Source organism: Leptidea sinapis, chromosome 31, assembly GCF_905404315.1.
Source record: "Leptidea sinapis chromosome 31, ilLepSina1.1, whole genome shotgun sequence".
NCBI classification, from domain to species: Eukaryota; Metazoa; Arthropoda; class Insecta; order Lepidoptera; family Pieridae; genus Leptidea; species Leptidea sinapis.
The window spans coordinates 3957394-3973428 of record NC_066295.1 but is presented as its reverse complement, the minus strand read 5'-3'; the positions used below and the strand labels follow the sequence as shown (position 1 = coordinate 3973428).

At 36.5% G+C, this 16035-nt stretch overlaps 3 protein-coding genes across 5 annotated transcripts; 2 read left to right on the top strand and 1 right to left on the bottom strand.

The window, feature by feature from the left end:
- Positions 1-2358: 2358 nt before the first annotated feature.
- On the top strand, positions 2359-8286 carry LOC126974002 (myosin regulatory light chain sqh). Of its 3 annotated transcripts, none has more exons than XM_050821359.1 (4): positions 2359-2542; positions 2936-3140; positions 4693-4831; positions 7294-8286. In XM_050821359.1, exons 2-4 carry the CDS (start codon positions 2951-2953, stop codon positions 7487-7489), a joined length of 525 nt encoding a protein of 174 aa, XP_050677316.1. In that variant the 5' UTR covers positions 2359-2542; positions 2936-2950; the 3' UTR covers positions 7490-8286. The 3 variants fall into 3 exon arrangements, with proteins under 3 accessions (XP_050677316.1, XP_050677317.1, XP_050677318.1); XM_050821360.1 differs by having other exon boundaries at positions 2378-2427; XM_050821361.1 differs by lacking the exon at positions 2359-2542 and adding an exon at positions 2648-2666.
- Positions 8287-9678: 1392 nt separating this feature from the next.
- On the top strand, positions 9679-13833 carry LOC126974241 (uncharacterized). The gene is made up of 2 exons (XM_050821698.1): positions 9679-10113; positions 12171-13833. Exons 1-2 carry the CDS (start codon positions 9936-9938, stop codon positions 12764-12766), a joined length of 774 nt encoding a protein of 257 aa, XP_050677655.1. The 5' UTR covers positions 9679-9935; the 3' UTR covers positions 12767-13833.
- LOC126974240 (uncharacterized) lies at positions 10614-14120 on the bottom strand. Its single transcript, XM_050821697.1, has 2 exons — positions 13828-14120; positions 10614-12134 (listed from the first exon to the last, which is right to left on the bottom strand). Exons 1-2 carry the CDS (start codon positions 14118-14120, stop codon positions 11216-11218), a joined length of 1212 nt encoding a protein of 403 aa, XP_050677654.1. The 3' UTR covers positions 10614-11215.
- Between the last annotated feature and the right edge of the window lie 1915 nt (positions 14121-16035).

The following is a 16035-nucleotide window of genomic DNA, read 5'->3' as shown; positions in this document are numbered from 1 at the left end:
GAGTCCGCATACGTTGCCGCCCCTAATCCACGGCTCTTGGATCAGTGCAATGGCTGGTGTAGTAGATGCAACCCCCAACCATCTTCGAAGTTGAGCCGTCGCAGTAATGCTATGATGGAGGTTGCATTGTAAAATCAGTATTTGCTTATTGGGGGAAAGGGGCTCCATTGGGATCCTCTTCCTCCCCCAGCCCAAGTTTGGTCAGGTCAAGGAGCTCATCGTCGCATGATGCTTCGACGGCTCGACTCGACCCAGCCTGTGAGGTCTCCTTGTTTGGGGACGGTGGGGCTACAGCTTTTGCGGCAGCTGCCGCGACCCGCATCCCCCCTGACTCGTTCGGAGAATGCATAGGGGTATCCACGAACCTCCCCTTGGCATCCTGGAATTTTAGGTACACCGCACCCAGCCGATAGCCGAGGCGGCGCTTCCTCTCCAGTACAGTTTGCACGATATCGTTGGGGATACTCACCACCACAAATGTCGCCTTACCCTGCGGTATAATGGTGTGGACACGCCATCGCTCCACTTGTGCCCATGGGTTCCCCAGTCTAAGGCACATACCAATGAGCACTTGGTCCCCATCGTGTTCGTGTGGTAGACGGATGCCGCAGCGTACCATCTTCGGTATATCTTTTGCATCTATGACCGTGTGTTTGCCCACCCCTGGCAGATCCAGCTCCGAACATACCCCGACGGTCCACTCCACCGCCTCCTGATTTTCACAGTAGAGGCGAAGCGAGCCGTCATAGGAGGTCGGCCTCCACATGAAGATGGGGCCCTCAACGGTCATTATTTGTCTTCTGGCTGTCGCGATGAATCTGAAGAGATGAATGCATCGTCCAGGTGTTTTTCAACTATGGCAGCCGTCTCTTTAGTGATATAGCCCGTTGCCGATGTGATGACGAGCTCAGCCTTGAGTTTGTCTGCAGATGCTGCCTCGGCATAAGTCGTCGATCTCGTGTCTTGCGCTGGAGTCAGTCTAGGCTTCTTGGGCTCGCCTCGAGGAAACAGGGTCTCGTCCTCTTGCCTCTTTGTTTTGCCTTTGTCCTGTCCACTTTCCTTCTCGGACTGGCCAGTCGCCTTGGTTTCCAGCACAGTCTTACGGAAAATTGCTTTTGTTGTGGACGGTCCTGGTGTTTCAGTCCGTCTGTCGGTTTGTGTTTTTGTGGGAGAGGTGAGTGATTGAGTTTGGGACTCACTTTTTGCTCGCCTTTTCTTCTTCTTTTTGAGTAACTTTTTGTGTTTTCGCGAGAGCCCGGGTTCACTCGCCAAGCCACTAGGCCGCTGAGCCACTTTGGGAGTGGTTTTAGCAGCCCTGTTTTTTGGCGCGTTCACCTGGGCCCATTTGAGCTCGAAGTTACTTATGTTGTGTGTTTGGGAGGATTCCAGGGACCCTGTTTGCGCCACCTCCATAGCGGAAGTAGCAGCTGTTGCTTTAGATGTTGAAGGGATGGCCAGTGCGGCTTTTCCTTTAGGTTTTCCCTCGGGTTGCCCCTCGGGTGTGTTTTTTGTTTTGAGACCTTTAAATTATCCATGTTAAGGTTTGAAAATACATCCTTCGTGGTTTCCCACCCTCCCCGGAGCCCGCAATAGGGAGTGCCCATTCGGTACACTAAGACTACCACAAAGGATGTCGGTACAGCGAGTTGGTGGTTTAGGTGTGACATCAGGAGCTTGAAGTCCAGACCAAAGAGGGCGTGTTGCTCATCTACAGCTCAATCCTCCAGGATTCCTTCGTCCCAGCTTACGGCGATCGACTGCGTAGGCCAAAAACGCAGGTAGGTCGTTGATAGTCTCCCAGCCCCAACCTACAAAAACTGGGGGAGCCGCTGGCCTTGAGATCGGCTGAGAGGAGGGATGGGAAAAATGATTGGAAACGGAAGAGATTGTTGTGGAGAGAAGGGTCAAGTGCGTCCACTCAGTTTTTGTTATATCTGTTTCATAGAGAACCAGATCAATAACAGGCGGCAACCACGGGAAGGGAACTAAGTAGACTTGCCATGAGTATCTTTGCAACTTGTACTCCACCCATGACCATTTGCCAGATTACTCCTTGGGATAGAGGAGCAAAATAGATGAGAGACATTGTTACACGTCTTGGTGTGCGTGATGTCAAAACAATGCCTCTCCTCCGCCCCTGATAAGATGAAATATCACAAATATGAAAGAAAAACGCTAGGAACTTCACAGAACGACTCGACAGGAACACCAACATAAAGAAAACAAATAATGACTTCTGTCAGAGGTAAAATAACTGTAAACGGACTGTAGTTCTATTTGACAATTATTGACTTTTTAATTGGCTATTGGCTGGCCACCTCTTGATTGAACGTAGTGGTTAAATTCTCTTTGCTCTGCAGTCGTTAGAGTAAATATTATATTCTTTGCCTATTACACGAACGGCGAACGAACTCCAATATACAAAAGGTATTGAACTCTAGAGGTGATTCAAATTAATGTTCGTTAGTGATAATATTATATTCTTTGTTAGTGATATTTAGCTGTGGTTTGCACGCTCGTCGCTCAGTGAATTAGTAAAATTGTAAGTAAAACTATGTTCATTCTACTATGAATCGACTAACTACTATATAATATATATATACATATTTCAGAGTTTTGAAGCGCGTATAAACAATAATAATATAACAGCAGATCTCTTGCATTAGGTACAACCTTCTTTAGGTATAAGGCTGAATAAAAATTCATTACCCTTTATGGAAACAGTACTTGAATTATTGTGACACATGCCCCACATACGATACCAGTAACAAGCATGACTCATTACCGTCGAACAACTCGACATATTGTAGCGACGTATTTCGATAATTTCTAGCTATATTTGTATATTTACACAAGAGCTGTGAAGTTTTTTTACACATGTGCTTATTTTAGTTTAATTATTGCCAGAAATATATAGTTGATTTATAAATTGCAGAATAGTTCTATCAACATGTCTTCACGTAAAACAGCTGGTCGTCGTGGTACAAACAAGAAGCGCGCCCAAAGAGCCACTTCTAATGTATTTGCTATGTTTGATCAGGCCCAAATTGCAGAGTTCAAAGAGGCATTTAATATGATAGACCAGAATCGTGATGGATTTGTTGACAAAGATGACCTCCATGATATGCTTGCATCTCTAGGTATGTATGTTGTATATATATATTTATTTAACATCACTGTTTATCCAGAAAGTTATGATGTATGCATATTTTGGTATCTTAACATACTTTTGTATTAAATGAAGTACAGATGTTTTTAAAAAAGAGTATTATACTCTGTACTGATTCATTTAGTTGTACTTTATAATCAAACACTAAAATAGTGTGTTAAAGTACTCTTTTTAAGTAAACTAACATTTCGGCATATGACAGTATGTATAAAAAATGGCTGCTGAACCAAATATACTGGTTGCTGGCACACACATTTAATAATTTTGATTAAACTTGTGTATTTTTCTGACCATAGCCTAAATCAGCCAAGTCAAATGTTATTAAGACAAGTTGTTGGAAGAAAATATGTTTAATTAATATTAACTCTTCATTTACTCTCTCTAAAATCAGATGTACTCTGCTAAAAAATAAAGAGTACAGAAGTTTTACTAAGTAGCACCTTTTAAAGAAATAGCTACTATAGTTGCCTGCTAATAAGATTCAATTTAAGTTGATGTCAGTGTGCAGCTATGGTGATATCACAATATGAAATTAGTTTACAAACACAATCCAATCACTTATAATAACATACTGTTAACTACTTAAGGCTATGGCATGTGATAATGGCAGCAGGTGCCATATTATTGATGTTTAGCTGTTGAACACCATTTAGTCTTAGGAATACAATACCAAAATGTAATAGTCATGTGATGGTGAAATAGTATCAGTTAAAATTATTTTAAAAGTTTAACTTAGGCATAGCTTAACAAAAATGACTCCTAAACTTTTTATTCTATTCTTCCTACTGTGGTTTCTGTGGAAACTATACCACAAGTTAGCCAATCTTACGTTAAAGTAAACCAACCTTAGAGTATATTTGTTTTCTAATTTTAATGGTAGCGATCAGTGCTAAAGATTGAAACAAGTTTTATTTTCTTATATATTAAAACAAAATATTCATGCTGTTAAACTATAAAGGATATACACAAATATAATTACATTACATGATAAATTGCTTGTCTAGAAGTATCAACACAAATCTGCACCTTATTGCTACAGTGTGGCTGCAGCATAAGTGTCTGTTCACACAAACAGGCTGGAGCAGATTTTTATCACATAGAAAACACGCGATTTTAATCATTCTAATAATGTTTAAGATGTAGACTTAGTATCCTGTAGCACAAATTAGAAGGCAGCAATATATTGTAGTTGATAGAGCTTTAGTCCAGAATTATAATGCTACCACTCTTATTACAAGGTAACACACTCTTTTCAAGAAAAAAACGGGTAAAACACTTAAATAAAATGTTACTTGTGGTATACCTTCCACACAGTAGGAGTTTTTTTCGAGCCGAGCGTAGCGTGCCGCGGCAGGCTCCGGCGAGTGAATCGAATTGTAGGCAATAAAAAGATAACTCTGAAGTTTTCTGAATGTCAGGCAGCCTTTCAAATAAACGCCGGAAAACATTGTAAAACCGAACAAACCAATAATCATAAGCAAAATGTCTAGCATATTCTTGGTTTAATTTTTTTTAAATAACAGGAAAGAACCCAACTGAAGATTATTTGGAAGGAATGATGAATGAAGCCCCAGGCCCAATCAATTTCACAATGTTCCTCACACTTTTTGGTGAACGACTCCAGGGAACTGATCCCGAGGATGTTATCAAAAATGCATTCGGGTATGTATAATAATTAGTGTTGGTTAATAAAGTGTTTTACTCAAATATGAATTTTGATCAAGATGACTGTTAGTGCTATAGTTTTCATGTTTAATGTAATTGATTTATTTATAGAGCTGACAGCTATATACAGAGTTAAAATGTAAATGTAAACAAGAATGGGAGCTATGAGTCTCCACAAGTAGATAATGAAATAAAATTAAAACACTTCACACCTAAGTCTAGTTGTAACATTTGCAAGATAATATAGCATAACATATAAAACAACTACCTAATTAAAAAAAAAGTTAGTGCATCATTGATATTAAAAAATATATAGCTGAAAATAGAAATAATCTGTTACTGAGGCACACACTTTATGCAACTGGTTTTGGAAAAGTAAAACATTAATTAAGACACTAGTCAATTAGTCAATAGTCAGTCAGCGGTTGCCAGTGGCCACAGTGAGTCAGACTATGTTCACCCGCTCGCACAATATCTTAACAAATTACAGTCATATTATATTACTTACTATATTTAAACTTAGCTTACCAGCGTTTACTTTTATAATTAAGTTATCAAATTGTTTTCTCTAAAAGTGAATTTGTAAAGTCTTATGAGAAATAAATTTTTTAACCATTAACCGTTAAAAATTAAAGATACATTTTAACTGTTGCATTTCAATATATTGGTAATGTTATGTATGTTCATAGGCACATTTGCATATTTGCTAGAATCATAATGCTAACATCAGAAACAAACAAACTTGTTATGCCAACTACTCAGTTGAGTCTAGTTTATCTTTTGTTGGGCGATGTTAATGCTTTTACAACATGATCCCAGAAAATGTACAAAACAAATGTGTTATGAACTTCAAAATGTTTCATTGCGGAATTATATTGTGAATAAATTTTATAAAAATAAAAGTGGCGTTCTGAGTTTCTTGCGGCCATTCTTCTCTGGAAGGCTTTTAATTAATTGGTTATTAATTTTTAATGGTAAATGATTTGGAATCTTTTTGTTTTAGCCGCAACGATTATATAATGGGTTTTTGATATATTTATTATATTATTTGAGCTGCTTAGTTTACTAATTTAATAAATATAAATAAAAATTACAATGGTCCTATTATTGAACCTTGAGGAACACCATATAGTATAGGTTCCTGACTGCTTTCTTACTCTTCGAATTCGACTACTTGGCGATCCGTCAAGTATGATTCATAGATTTTGAGAGCTACATGTCTGATACCAGTGTCATTTAGTATATCAAGAATAATAATTTTGTGGCTAACTCTATCGAATACTTTTGTTAAGTCTATAAATATTCCAATACCATCTAATAATCTACTAATTTCTTATTGTCAATGTTATTTTCTAATTTAGAAATTTGCAGTTACCCAAAGTACGATTAGACATTACAAAACCCGGACATTAACGGCCGTTTTCAATAACCTATCTATCCTTAGTTTAACGTGCTAAAGGTAGACAAATCTATCCTTTTACACTTACATTTCAATAACCTATCGACATAAAGCATTGGACTATAACTATATTAGACATAACTATGGATAGATAAGATCTGGTCATTAAATGGTGACAGCAATGTATCCATAACTAGGGAAACGTGATTGAAAACGGCCGTAAATTAATTATGCAAGGCATAATCGTTAATAGATACAATGATCATTTAGAAATTAGTTATTGTTTTATTTTTTAACTCGATTTTCCGATGGCTTCAGTTTTAGACTAATTCAAGAAAACACATATTTTTCTATAGACAGAACAGTCGGGTCAGCTAGTTTTGTACATTTATTTTACATCTTATGCAGAAATTTGATGCTTTTGAACATTATCGATCGAGTTGACATTATCAAATGATATTGAAAGAGAGATTATATTGATATTTGTGCAAAGAAGTGTCTTTTCATTATAGCTCTACCACTTCCGAAATGGCGGTAAATATAAAAATGAAAGATAATTGGACTGAACACTCTCAAGTGCCATTTCCTTGATCTACATTAATAAAATAATAGCAACCATACTGCTGACCACGATCCTCGTACATGAGGGACCTACTTCAGAGAGACAGATTTATAAATAGGCAAATTAATTGAATGTTATTAATACGAACATATTTTTAGTGTAAATTCTACTAATTTTATTTGTCTACGTGCAAATGTCCCAGAGTTATTAGTTTAACGTGACCTCCACCGAAGAAACGGATTTCGTCATGAGCTGTTGACTCGCCGTTCTCGTTCCAGACTCCCTGCTAAACCCTGATATGAGGACGTGCGGGAGGGGCATTGCCACTCTTTTAAATCAAAATTGACAGCTTCATATTTTTACATAATAATATTGTAACTGAAATGATTTGCATTTCAGTTACAATATATGTAAAGTGGCGCAACAAAAATACTCCACCGATTTCTGTCCAGCGCTTCTCTTACAACCCTATTTTTAAATAGAAAACTGTTTTTACAGATGTTTCGATGAAGAAAATACTGGTATGATCCAAGAGGACCGCTTGCGTGAGTTACTCACCACAATGGGCGATCGGTTCACAGATGATGATGTTGATGAAATGCTGCGCGAAGCTCCGATCCGTGATGGATTATTTGACTATGTAGAGTTTACACGTATTCTGAAGCACGGCGCTAAGGATAAGGATGAACAGTAATCGAGATATGGATTATTGACAGACGGGGTTTATTGTGGTTCAAATATGCATACAAACACCCCGCCTTTCTATGTATTTTAAAACATATTCAAACATTTAATATGATAAGTATAAGTTATTATTATGGACTGTATAAGTATTCTATACCTGCTTGTATTAAATATCCATTAATATTGTATATGGTAGTCTCATAAAGATTAAAGCATTTTATTAATATGCATTTCTTGAAACAATCTATTATTTTTATTTGCATTTGTGTTAAACAAACACATATTTTTCAAAAATAATTTCTATTATTTTGAAAAGGAAATGAAAATGTTTTTTAAAATTACAATCAGACCATTCCGTTGTGTTCTATTTTGTGTGTAGTTATGGTTTAAAAATGAATTAATGGCGTCACATTCTTATTACCTTACTTTTAGGTCTAAAAACTAATATAGTTAAATAATTAAAATAGAGGATATAACCTGCCGTAAATTCAAATATTTTTCGTAACACCTAAAAGTTTTTTTTATAATCGCTTGTTTGATAATGTGTTTTGACTTCATTGCGAATGCTCATATAAAAAATGAAGAATAATCAATTCCAAATTCCAAAATTTTGAAATTATAATGTGTCCACGGTTGAATTTTGAGTGAGTGCTTAATATATGCAATGAAACAACATGTAGGTATAAATTATTATGAATTGTTTAGTTGTATCTTCTTAACAATTGTTGTATTCTTATAATGATATCATGTAAAAGATCTAATATTATATTGTAACAAAAAACTATTAAACATTTTATATTATTCAAAGGTTTTTTTATTAAAATCTCTAATTAAATGAATTCATTATAATATATTTATTTTTCCGGTGGGTTCATAGCCTCCCAATGATCGTACAATGATGTATACATAATATTATATAAAAATGATAGCATATTTAAACAAAATATTGAGCGCCTTCAACGTTAAGGTCGCAAATTCTATCCCTGCTGCGAAAACTTTTCAGCGAAGCCCCTGATGTTGCAAAAGTCTACAGCGAATGCGGTGGAGGGTGGTGCGGTTGAGCCTCTTGCTATGTTAGCCCCCTCCAGAATACGCGGGGCAGCCCAGGCATCCACTATTAGGTACAGGTCCCAATTGTGGACGCCTAGGGACGGATTCTCCAGGACTACATAGTCTGGTACCATCATGGAGTAGTCTATTTTTTCTATTTTGCCATTGTATCTAGAGCCACCTCTCTCTTTAGTAATGGTAAGGCCCCCGGATAGCCGGAAACAACGGCAAAGCCGCTATTCCATGTCGGTTTCAAGTGGGAGAGTGGTATTTCTCCCGGTGTTCCGACCTAATTCGGTTGTGTCACATAGGACAGTGACACAAAAAAATATTTATTCAAGAGTATATATTACATGGTTTAATATCTTACTAATTTAAAAAACCTTAAACTAATATTGTTACTTAAATTATATACTTGATTCCATCCGGGTATATGCCTCCTCCATCTTCTTCCACAAGTCTCTATTTTTTTGCTTTCTCCAGCCAGTTTTTACATGCCAATCTAAGAAGGTCATCACTCCACCTCATTTTGGGTCTACCTCGGTATCTGTTACCTGAGGGACCACTCCATGTTTGGTTACCCTAGCCACATGTCCTGTCCTGACATTTCATTTTTAATGCATGTTCAAGGACACCTGTAGGGTTTTTTTCCTGATGGTTTTGTTTCGAATTTTATGTATCCAGTTATACATTAATAAGTGTTACATTAAATTTGTGAGGAGCTGGTGCCTGAAGTAGGTAAGTTGACACTGTATTACAGATCATCAGGATATCGCCCCCACATTTCAGGATCAGTTACACAATTGTACAACTGTACTTATAGCTAGGAAAACATTAAAATAACAACAAATTGTTTATAACCAAAAATTTGTGCGTTTCCGTGTTTTTGTGTTTGTATAATAGTCTCGGTTACTATCAGTGTAGGAAGTTTTTAGTGGAGGTACCTATAGTTTATTTTGAACCATAACAAAAACTTAATATTTCAAGGCACGCTTTCATTTAATTATAAGCTATAAAGTTCTTGAGTTGTAGACATATTATAGGTATGTATTATAATGGGTTGAACCAATTATAGAGGTGCGATAAGAGTGAAGCTCATTAATTACGGACATGCGTCATCGTTATAATTAACTTCTTCTGTAAGACGTAAGGGTATAAACTGCGTTAAGCGTGCCTCTCGCGTGTCCATACAAAAACGACCCGCGCGTGCCCATGCGCGTGCACACGCTCGTGAGCCCGTCGCGTGATACTTCCGTGCAATGGGGCACGCATGCACGCGACGTGATCACGCATCACGTTGGACGGGTCCACGCGCGAAGCCCGCTAGCGGGTGCACGCGCGTGCTTGTTCAGTTGACAGCGCTATCTCGAACCGACCGCACGCGCGTGCCCGGCCCATAACAAAAAATGACAAATTTTGATACAGAAAGGGTAATTGTTGAAGTTCAGTGTCGTCCTGCCATATGGGACCAATCAAGCGAAATATTTAAAGACCGGGACGCTAAATCAAAAGCATGGCTAGACATTTGTAAAGTACTGTTTGAAAATTTTGATGACTGGAGTGAAGCAGAAAAAAACATACAAGGTAAGTACCTACACTCTTTTTTTATTTTATAATAACGTAGGTTAGGTAAACTATTCTTTGCGCCTAATTTTTATTTTTAATAATCTATGCAATTAGTTATATATAATTAGTTATTTCAATTGTATTTGTGTCAATTAAATGTTTTCAACAATTAATCCAACTATAAAATTAAAACTCGGAATATTTACAATAATTTACCTATGTAAATATAAAATCATGCTTATATTCAAAACTAGTGCAGAGATACTGCGTATTTCTGAACATTGTGAAATTCGTGTGAACAATGTCCCATAATATTGGTACGGTTTTATATAATTATTGCTCGATAAATTCCAAAGTTCTTTCTTTCGGCCACGCGGTCGCCGCCATTTTGCGCGTCACGAGACAACCAGTATGTTCACGACTGCGAGCTTCACACTACTTCACACTATCGGTGTATTTAGGGTTCAAAATCATTTTAGGGCAGAAACAGTGGATCGGTAGGTAAATAAATAAAACAATTATCAACTAAAATATTTATTATATTGGTTTTAGAATTGGGCTAGTAACTTTGTAAAATAAGCGTGCGTTTTGTAGTTTTGTAGGTTTTTCTTTGACATCTCTCAACTTTAGTTTACAACAATCTAAGTTATTTGGTTACATCCTATGATTTTATATAACTAGATTAGTTATACGCCCGCTTTCAAAGGCAAGAGCAATGGAAGGTAATTGCCTACCATGCAGTTAGTCACGCTCCAATCGGTGTCGCGTCTACATGTGTTTGAGTACCAATAATATTTTAGTAAAAAAGATGCCTACTTGTGTTTTTAGACACTGTACAAACTACACATCACTGGATGTGTAATGAAAGAAAAAAAGTTTCATTTTATGCGTAATTACATAACATTTTACCTATTTAATGTAAGAATACTGAATTTCTTATAATTTTCGACTGTCATGGCGGCGCAACTGGTTACATCCGATGAATTTAACAAATAAAATCATTAGGTATAAAATGTCTGCTATGCTGCTGTCAAAATATGCCTGCTATGTTAATAAAAAATGTGTGGTAAAAAACCGTGAAAATTCAATTATTGAATGTACATAAATTATAAAAAAGCCTTCAATAAATACTGCGATCTTGCCATGACAGCTGTCCGTCTGCAACGAAATAATCTGCGAAGCTATCGCGTAATGTATACGAATCTCTGTGGGTATTTCCAATTAACCCCCGAACTGAACGTATATGGTCTGGTATAATGACAATATCATGAAAGTCATTAATTTGACTTCTTGATCTTATAAAATTATGCAAAATACAAATTGTTTTAAGAAAACAAATTGCTTTGTCTTTTCCAACGTTCAATGGACGATGGAGTATGCGAAATTTATTAGCCATGATACCAAATGTACACTCAATATAACGTCGCGCTCTCGTTAACCTATAATTGAATATTTTTTTTTTGTAGTTTAAATCGAGAGCTCGAGCATATGGCCGCATGACATGGCTAGATAACCCAAATGCTTCATCTCCTACAATAATATAGGGCAAAGCTGCGGTTGCAGCAATGTTGGTTGGTTTATCATTGTGTATTACGGGCAATGCTTTGGCAGGAGGAATATCTATTAAGTCATTGTTGATTTGTTCGTACAATCGGCTTTGTGTGAAAATTGCGGAGTCAGATTCTTTACCCTGCACTCCCACGTTTATATAGGTAAACTCATAGTTGGCGTTACACATTGCAAGCAGTACAATAGAATAGTAATGCTTATAGTTGTAATAGAGGGAACCACTATGTGGAGGTCTTATAATGCGTATATGTTTTCCGTCTATTGCACCTATGCAGTTAGGAAACTGGGCTTGCGTTAAAAAACCTTTTTCAGTCTCTACCCATAGCGCACGGGAAAATTTTGGTATACATTCTTCCTTTAACCTTTCAATTATAATTTGACAAACTTCTGTTACTATTTTTCTGACCGTGGTTAGTCCTGTCTGATACGCCAGATGAATATCGACGAAGGTATGTCCACTAACTAAATATCTGTAATAAAATAAAATACCTGTGTTATTGTTTCAGTGAAAAAGCTGCAGCAAAGATGGAAAACTGCAAGAGACACTTATATAAGAGTGAGGTCTACTAAAAAAAAACTTAAATCAGGCTCCGGTTCCAGGGCAAATAAAACATACGTTTACTATAACATGCTGTCATTTTTAGATTCAAACTCGAATACTCAAGGAGAAGAATCGGCAGACAATTTTAATCAGTCAGTAGAGCAAAACGCGTCACCGAGAACTTCACAAAATAATACGATTATTGAAGAAGATTTGATTAATGTACCTAGCACCAGCTCCAGCGTTACCAAAGAAACACGATCTTCCAAGAAACGTAAGTGCGAATCGCCAACTGATTTCGAATTAGAGTTGTTAAATTACGTGAAGAATAACACTGCAGATAATATGGACGAAGACTTGAATTTTTTTAAGTCATTATTACCAACTGTAAAAAAATTGAGTTGCTTTAAAAAATTATTATTTCGTACGAAAGTATTACAAGCTTTAATTGATATTGAAAAAGAAATGATTATTACCATTGATGACCTTTCATTAACGCAAAATACGGTAACGAATGATTTAGAATCCTTAAATGTAAGATCAGATACGAACAATGAATAAATAGGTAACAAGAAAGACTTTGAAGATTTGATTAAGACTGTTTAATTATTAAGAACAAAAGAAAGAGAAGAACATGAAGAACTATTTAAGTTAGTAAAAAGCGCAATTTTATATTTATATTTTTCTGGTCTCATGTGCAATTATTATGATATACAAGGGCATTCGCCAAAAGTTTACAAGCCTTGAGGTGTCATGTTCATAAGGAAAGAAACGGGGTCGATTCGGACACTTTTATCTTAAACCCTATTTTGGGGTCAAATAAAAAAGTGTATCAATAGACCCCTTTTTTACTTAATGGACCTTTTTTTTGAACCTACTCATAACATTGCTCCTTCATATGTCCTCTTCTTAAATTTAATCTTTTATGTAGTAAACTGTGATTATGATTGTGATGATAAATAAGAATTTAAAATAATATTAGTACCCGATCTAGTAATAGAAGGGAATAATTAATAAGGGAAATATTCATATGTAAAAACTTGCAATCAATATGCGTCATTATAATTAATACTTTGTAAGGTAGGTATATTATTATAATTAAGACATTTAGACTTATTGTACTGTTTTAACTGTTATTGTGTTTTTTTATTTTAAACTTGAACCTGTGATTTTATTAGTGTATTTCAAATGAATAATCAATGACTAATTGTAACGTAGCGTTTATGCAAGACACTGTGATGACTGTTGTGATTAAGTATATAAAAAAATAAGTGAATAAGTAGGTATAGATAAAAAAAAACGAAAAAGATAAAACTGTGTAATTTAGAAATAACAAAATATAATTAATAAATATAAGAAACTGTGATTAATATGATGATTAATAAGTGTGCGGTTATGTGTTTCGGTCCGTGAACCACATCAAGAAAAACATTTTAAGCCATATTCAGGTGTCACTGCCGAAACAATAAGAACTTCTTCTTCTTTCTTGCTTGATGTGGCTAAACAGTAATGTGACTTACATAAATTGGCAAAAAATATGAGTGTTCTAAACTTTTGTTAAATAATGACTGTTTTTTTACATGAATAAAGATGATTATTAATATCGAAATGTCTTTACTTACCGCAATGTCATTGCAAATCGTTCCATTGGTGATACGATTGACGTAGATTTCAATCGTAGATTGTTAGTCTTCAAATAGGGCTCCAGTTTTGAATATAATTCATCATAGACTTGTAATGAAACTTTAAAATATTTGAAAAAAAACCTTTCATTTTTTCTTAATATACCAAACTTCACCACGAATTCCCCGCACAGTAACCTAGATTCAACGAACGGGCTTACTGGCTGGCGTCTTTTTTTGGCAATTCGTCGTCGCCGTCGTCTTGATAAATAATACAACATTAATTTATCCATTATTACTTATTCGACTGTACACCTCCAACGTCAAAATTGTACTGAGAAAACTGCGTACGCGGATGCACGCGCCGATGCCCGCGCATAAGCACGCGAACGTGCTCACGTGCGTGCACCAGAAGCGTGGCCCGCGACGTGCTCACGTGCGTGCACACGCTTAACGCAGTTTATGCCCTTATTATTGTTATTAACCTATATTTAGTTTGATAACAAACTGAAGGATTCCATATCTCTTGCGAGCGTAGACGAACTGTCCATAGTTCACATGAATATGACACAAAAAAGTTCGTTCAATCTGAAAGGCCTGTAATGTACCAACCTGTTATTTATGTGGTTAGAAGAGATTACTATTTGACCACTTATTTATGTAAGAGGAGGACAAAGGAGCATACGGGTCACTTGATGTTGAGTGATCACCGCCGCCCACATTCTCTTGCAACACCAGAGGAATTACAGGAGCGTTGCCAGCCTTTTCCTTCAAAAATCTTCGAATGGCTTATGGGTGGGTCGTGGGGCGGGTCGTTCTGGTCTATGTACATTAAAGGTTGCTGCTTGGTATGACTGGTCCATCTGTCATAGCGAACTTTGCTTTTATTGGTATTAAAAATCGTGATGTTTACTATTTTTTTTTATTAATTAAACAGTTGATACAATGTAGTACCACAGAGCAGGGATGGATACTTACGTATTAAGTAGTACTTGTACTATTAACTTAATCAATTAATTCAAAACTTGAGTTGAATTTGAAGCTGTGAAAAAATCAAACTTATACGTTAACGTTAGAAATACCGCCGTTTATGTTGCAGAAACGTATATTTACACTCTGAGGGGAATCAAAATTTATAGGCTAGGGGGAGTCCGGGAGAGTTTAGCAGGTGGGAGACAATAGCCACTGCTCATAGAATCTTTGTGGAACTGTATATTGCGACATTACCACACTTCTTAGACTCCTTGGACGCCTCACATCTCACTCCCGCGGCGCCTTTGGTATCGGCAGTTTCATTTAGGAGTGAAAAGTGACGAGACAATTTCATGCTCGGTTTGTAATATCTTTAAATTTTCGATATTTGATTTCTGCTGCTTACTGTGAATAGACTTCAGTATGTCATTTATATACACCGTTAGTGTAGTTATCCTAGTAACATTCACAGCAGACAGCTTTTACTTGAATGTCATAGTTTTTTATAAAAATGTACTTATGGACAGCTTGGCATGGGGTGGGAGACATTACCCTGCCGTCGGGAGGAGACTTTATCCAGGGTAATCTCTCCCGTTCTCTCGCAATAATATTTTTTTCTTCCTAAAACTGCACATGGAATGATTGATTGGTTCAGAGGATTTAAGACAAGAAACTCAGAACTATGTTTAAGAACCTCAGAAGCAACCAGAGTATCTAGATCAACCTGGTTTAATAGAAAAAAAATGTTTCTTATTTCTTCGAAAACCTCAAAGAAGTTCAAGTTCTCAAATTCACAAAATTAAATATAATAAATAAAATACTAGATATAATTTAGCCATTAATGGATGGATGGTAAAAAACCCACGACCGAGCCGACATCTTTACAGATGAAGGTTTTTATGCTCCGCGGTAACAGACAGAGAAATGAGTAGTGAACTTCAAGAGCTAGATGTTTCTTCAATTGCTTTGCCCTTAGGAGCTGCAGAACTACCTCCAGATGTGACCTAGATCGAATTAAATTCATCTTCTACCGTACAACATCATTCAGAGTCTTCAACATCAGCATCAGCATTCATATAAATGAAACAGCGGCGCCTAGAGCCATTCACCATCAATTTTGACGGAGGAGGATTCGGAGCAAGCAATTGCAATATTAAGACATTCAACAGAGGTAGCTTCTACGTATCCAGAATAGTCAAATGACAACTGTAGATTCTGAGTCATGACAAAATTGTT

Coding starts and splice junctions, on each gene's coding strand:
- LOC126974241 (XM_050821698.1), top strand. CDS start 9,936: ATGACAAATTTTGATACAGAAAGGGTAATTGTTGAAGTTCAGTGTCGT. Junction 10,114..12,170: donor AGCAGAAAAAAACATACAAG/GTAAGTACCTAC, acceptor TTATTGTTTCAG/TGAAAAAGCTGCAGCAAAGA.
- LOC126974240 (XM_050821697.1), bottom strand. CDS start 14,120: ATGGATAAATTAATGTTGTATTATTTATCAAGACGACGGCGACGACGA. Junction 12,135..13,827: donor CGATTTGCAATGACATTGCG/GTAAGTAAAGAC, acceptor ATTTTATTACAG/ATATTTAGTTAGTGGACATA.
- LOC126974002 (XM_050821359.1), top strand. CDS start 2,951: ATGTCTTCACGTAAAACAGCTGGTCGTCGTGGTACAAACAAGAAGCGC. Junction 3,141..4,692: donor TGATATGCTTGCATCTCTAG/GTATGTATGTTG, acceptor TTTAAATAACAG/GAAAGAACCCAACTGAAGAT. Junction 4,832..7,293: donor GTTATCAAAAATGCATTCGG/GTATGTATAATA, acceptor CTGTTTTTACAG/ATGTTTCGATGAAGAAAATA.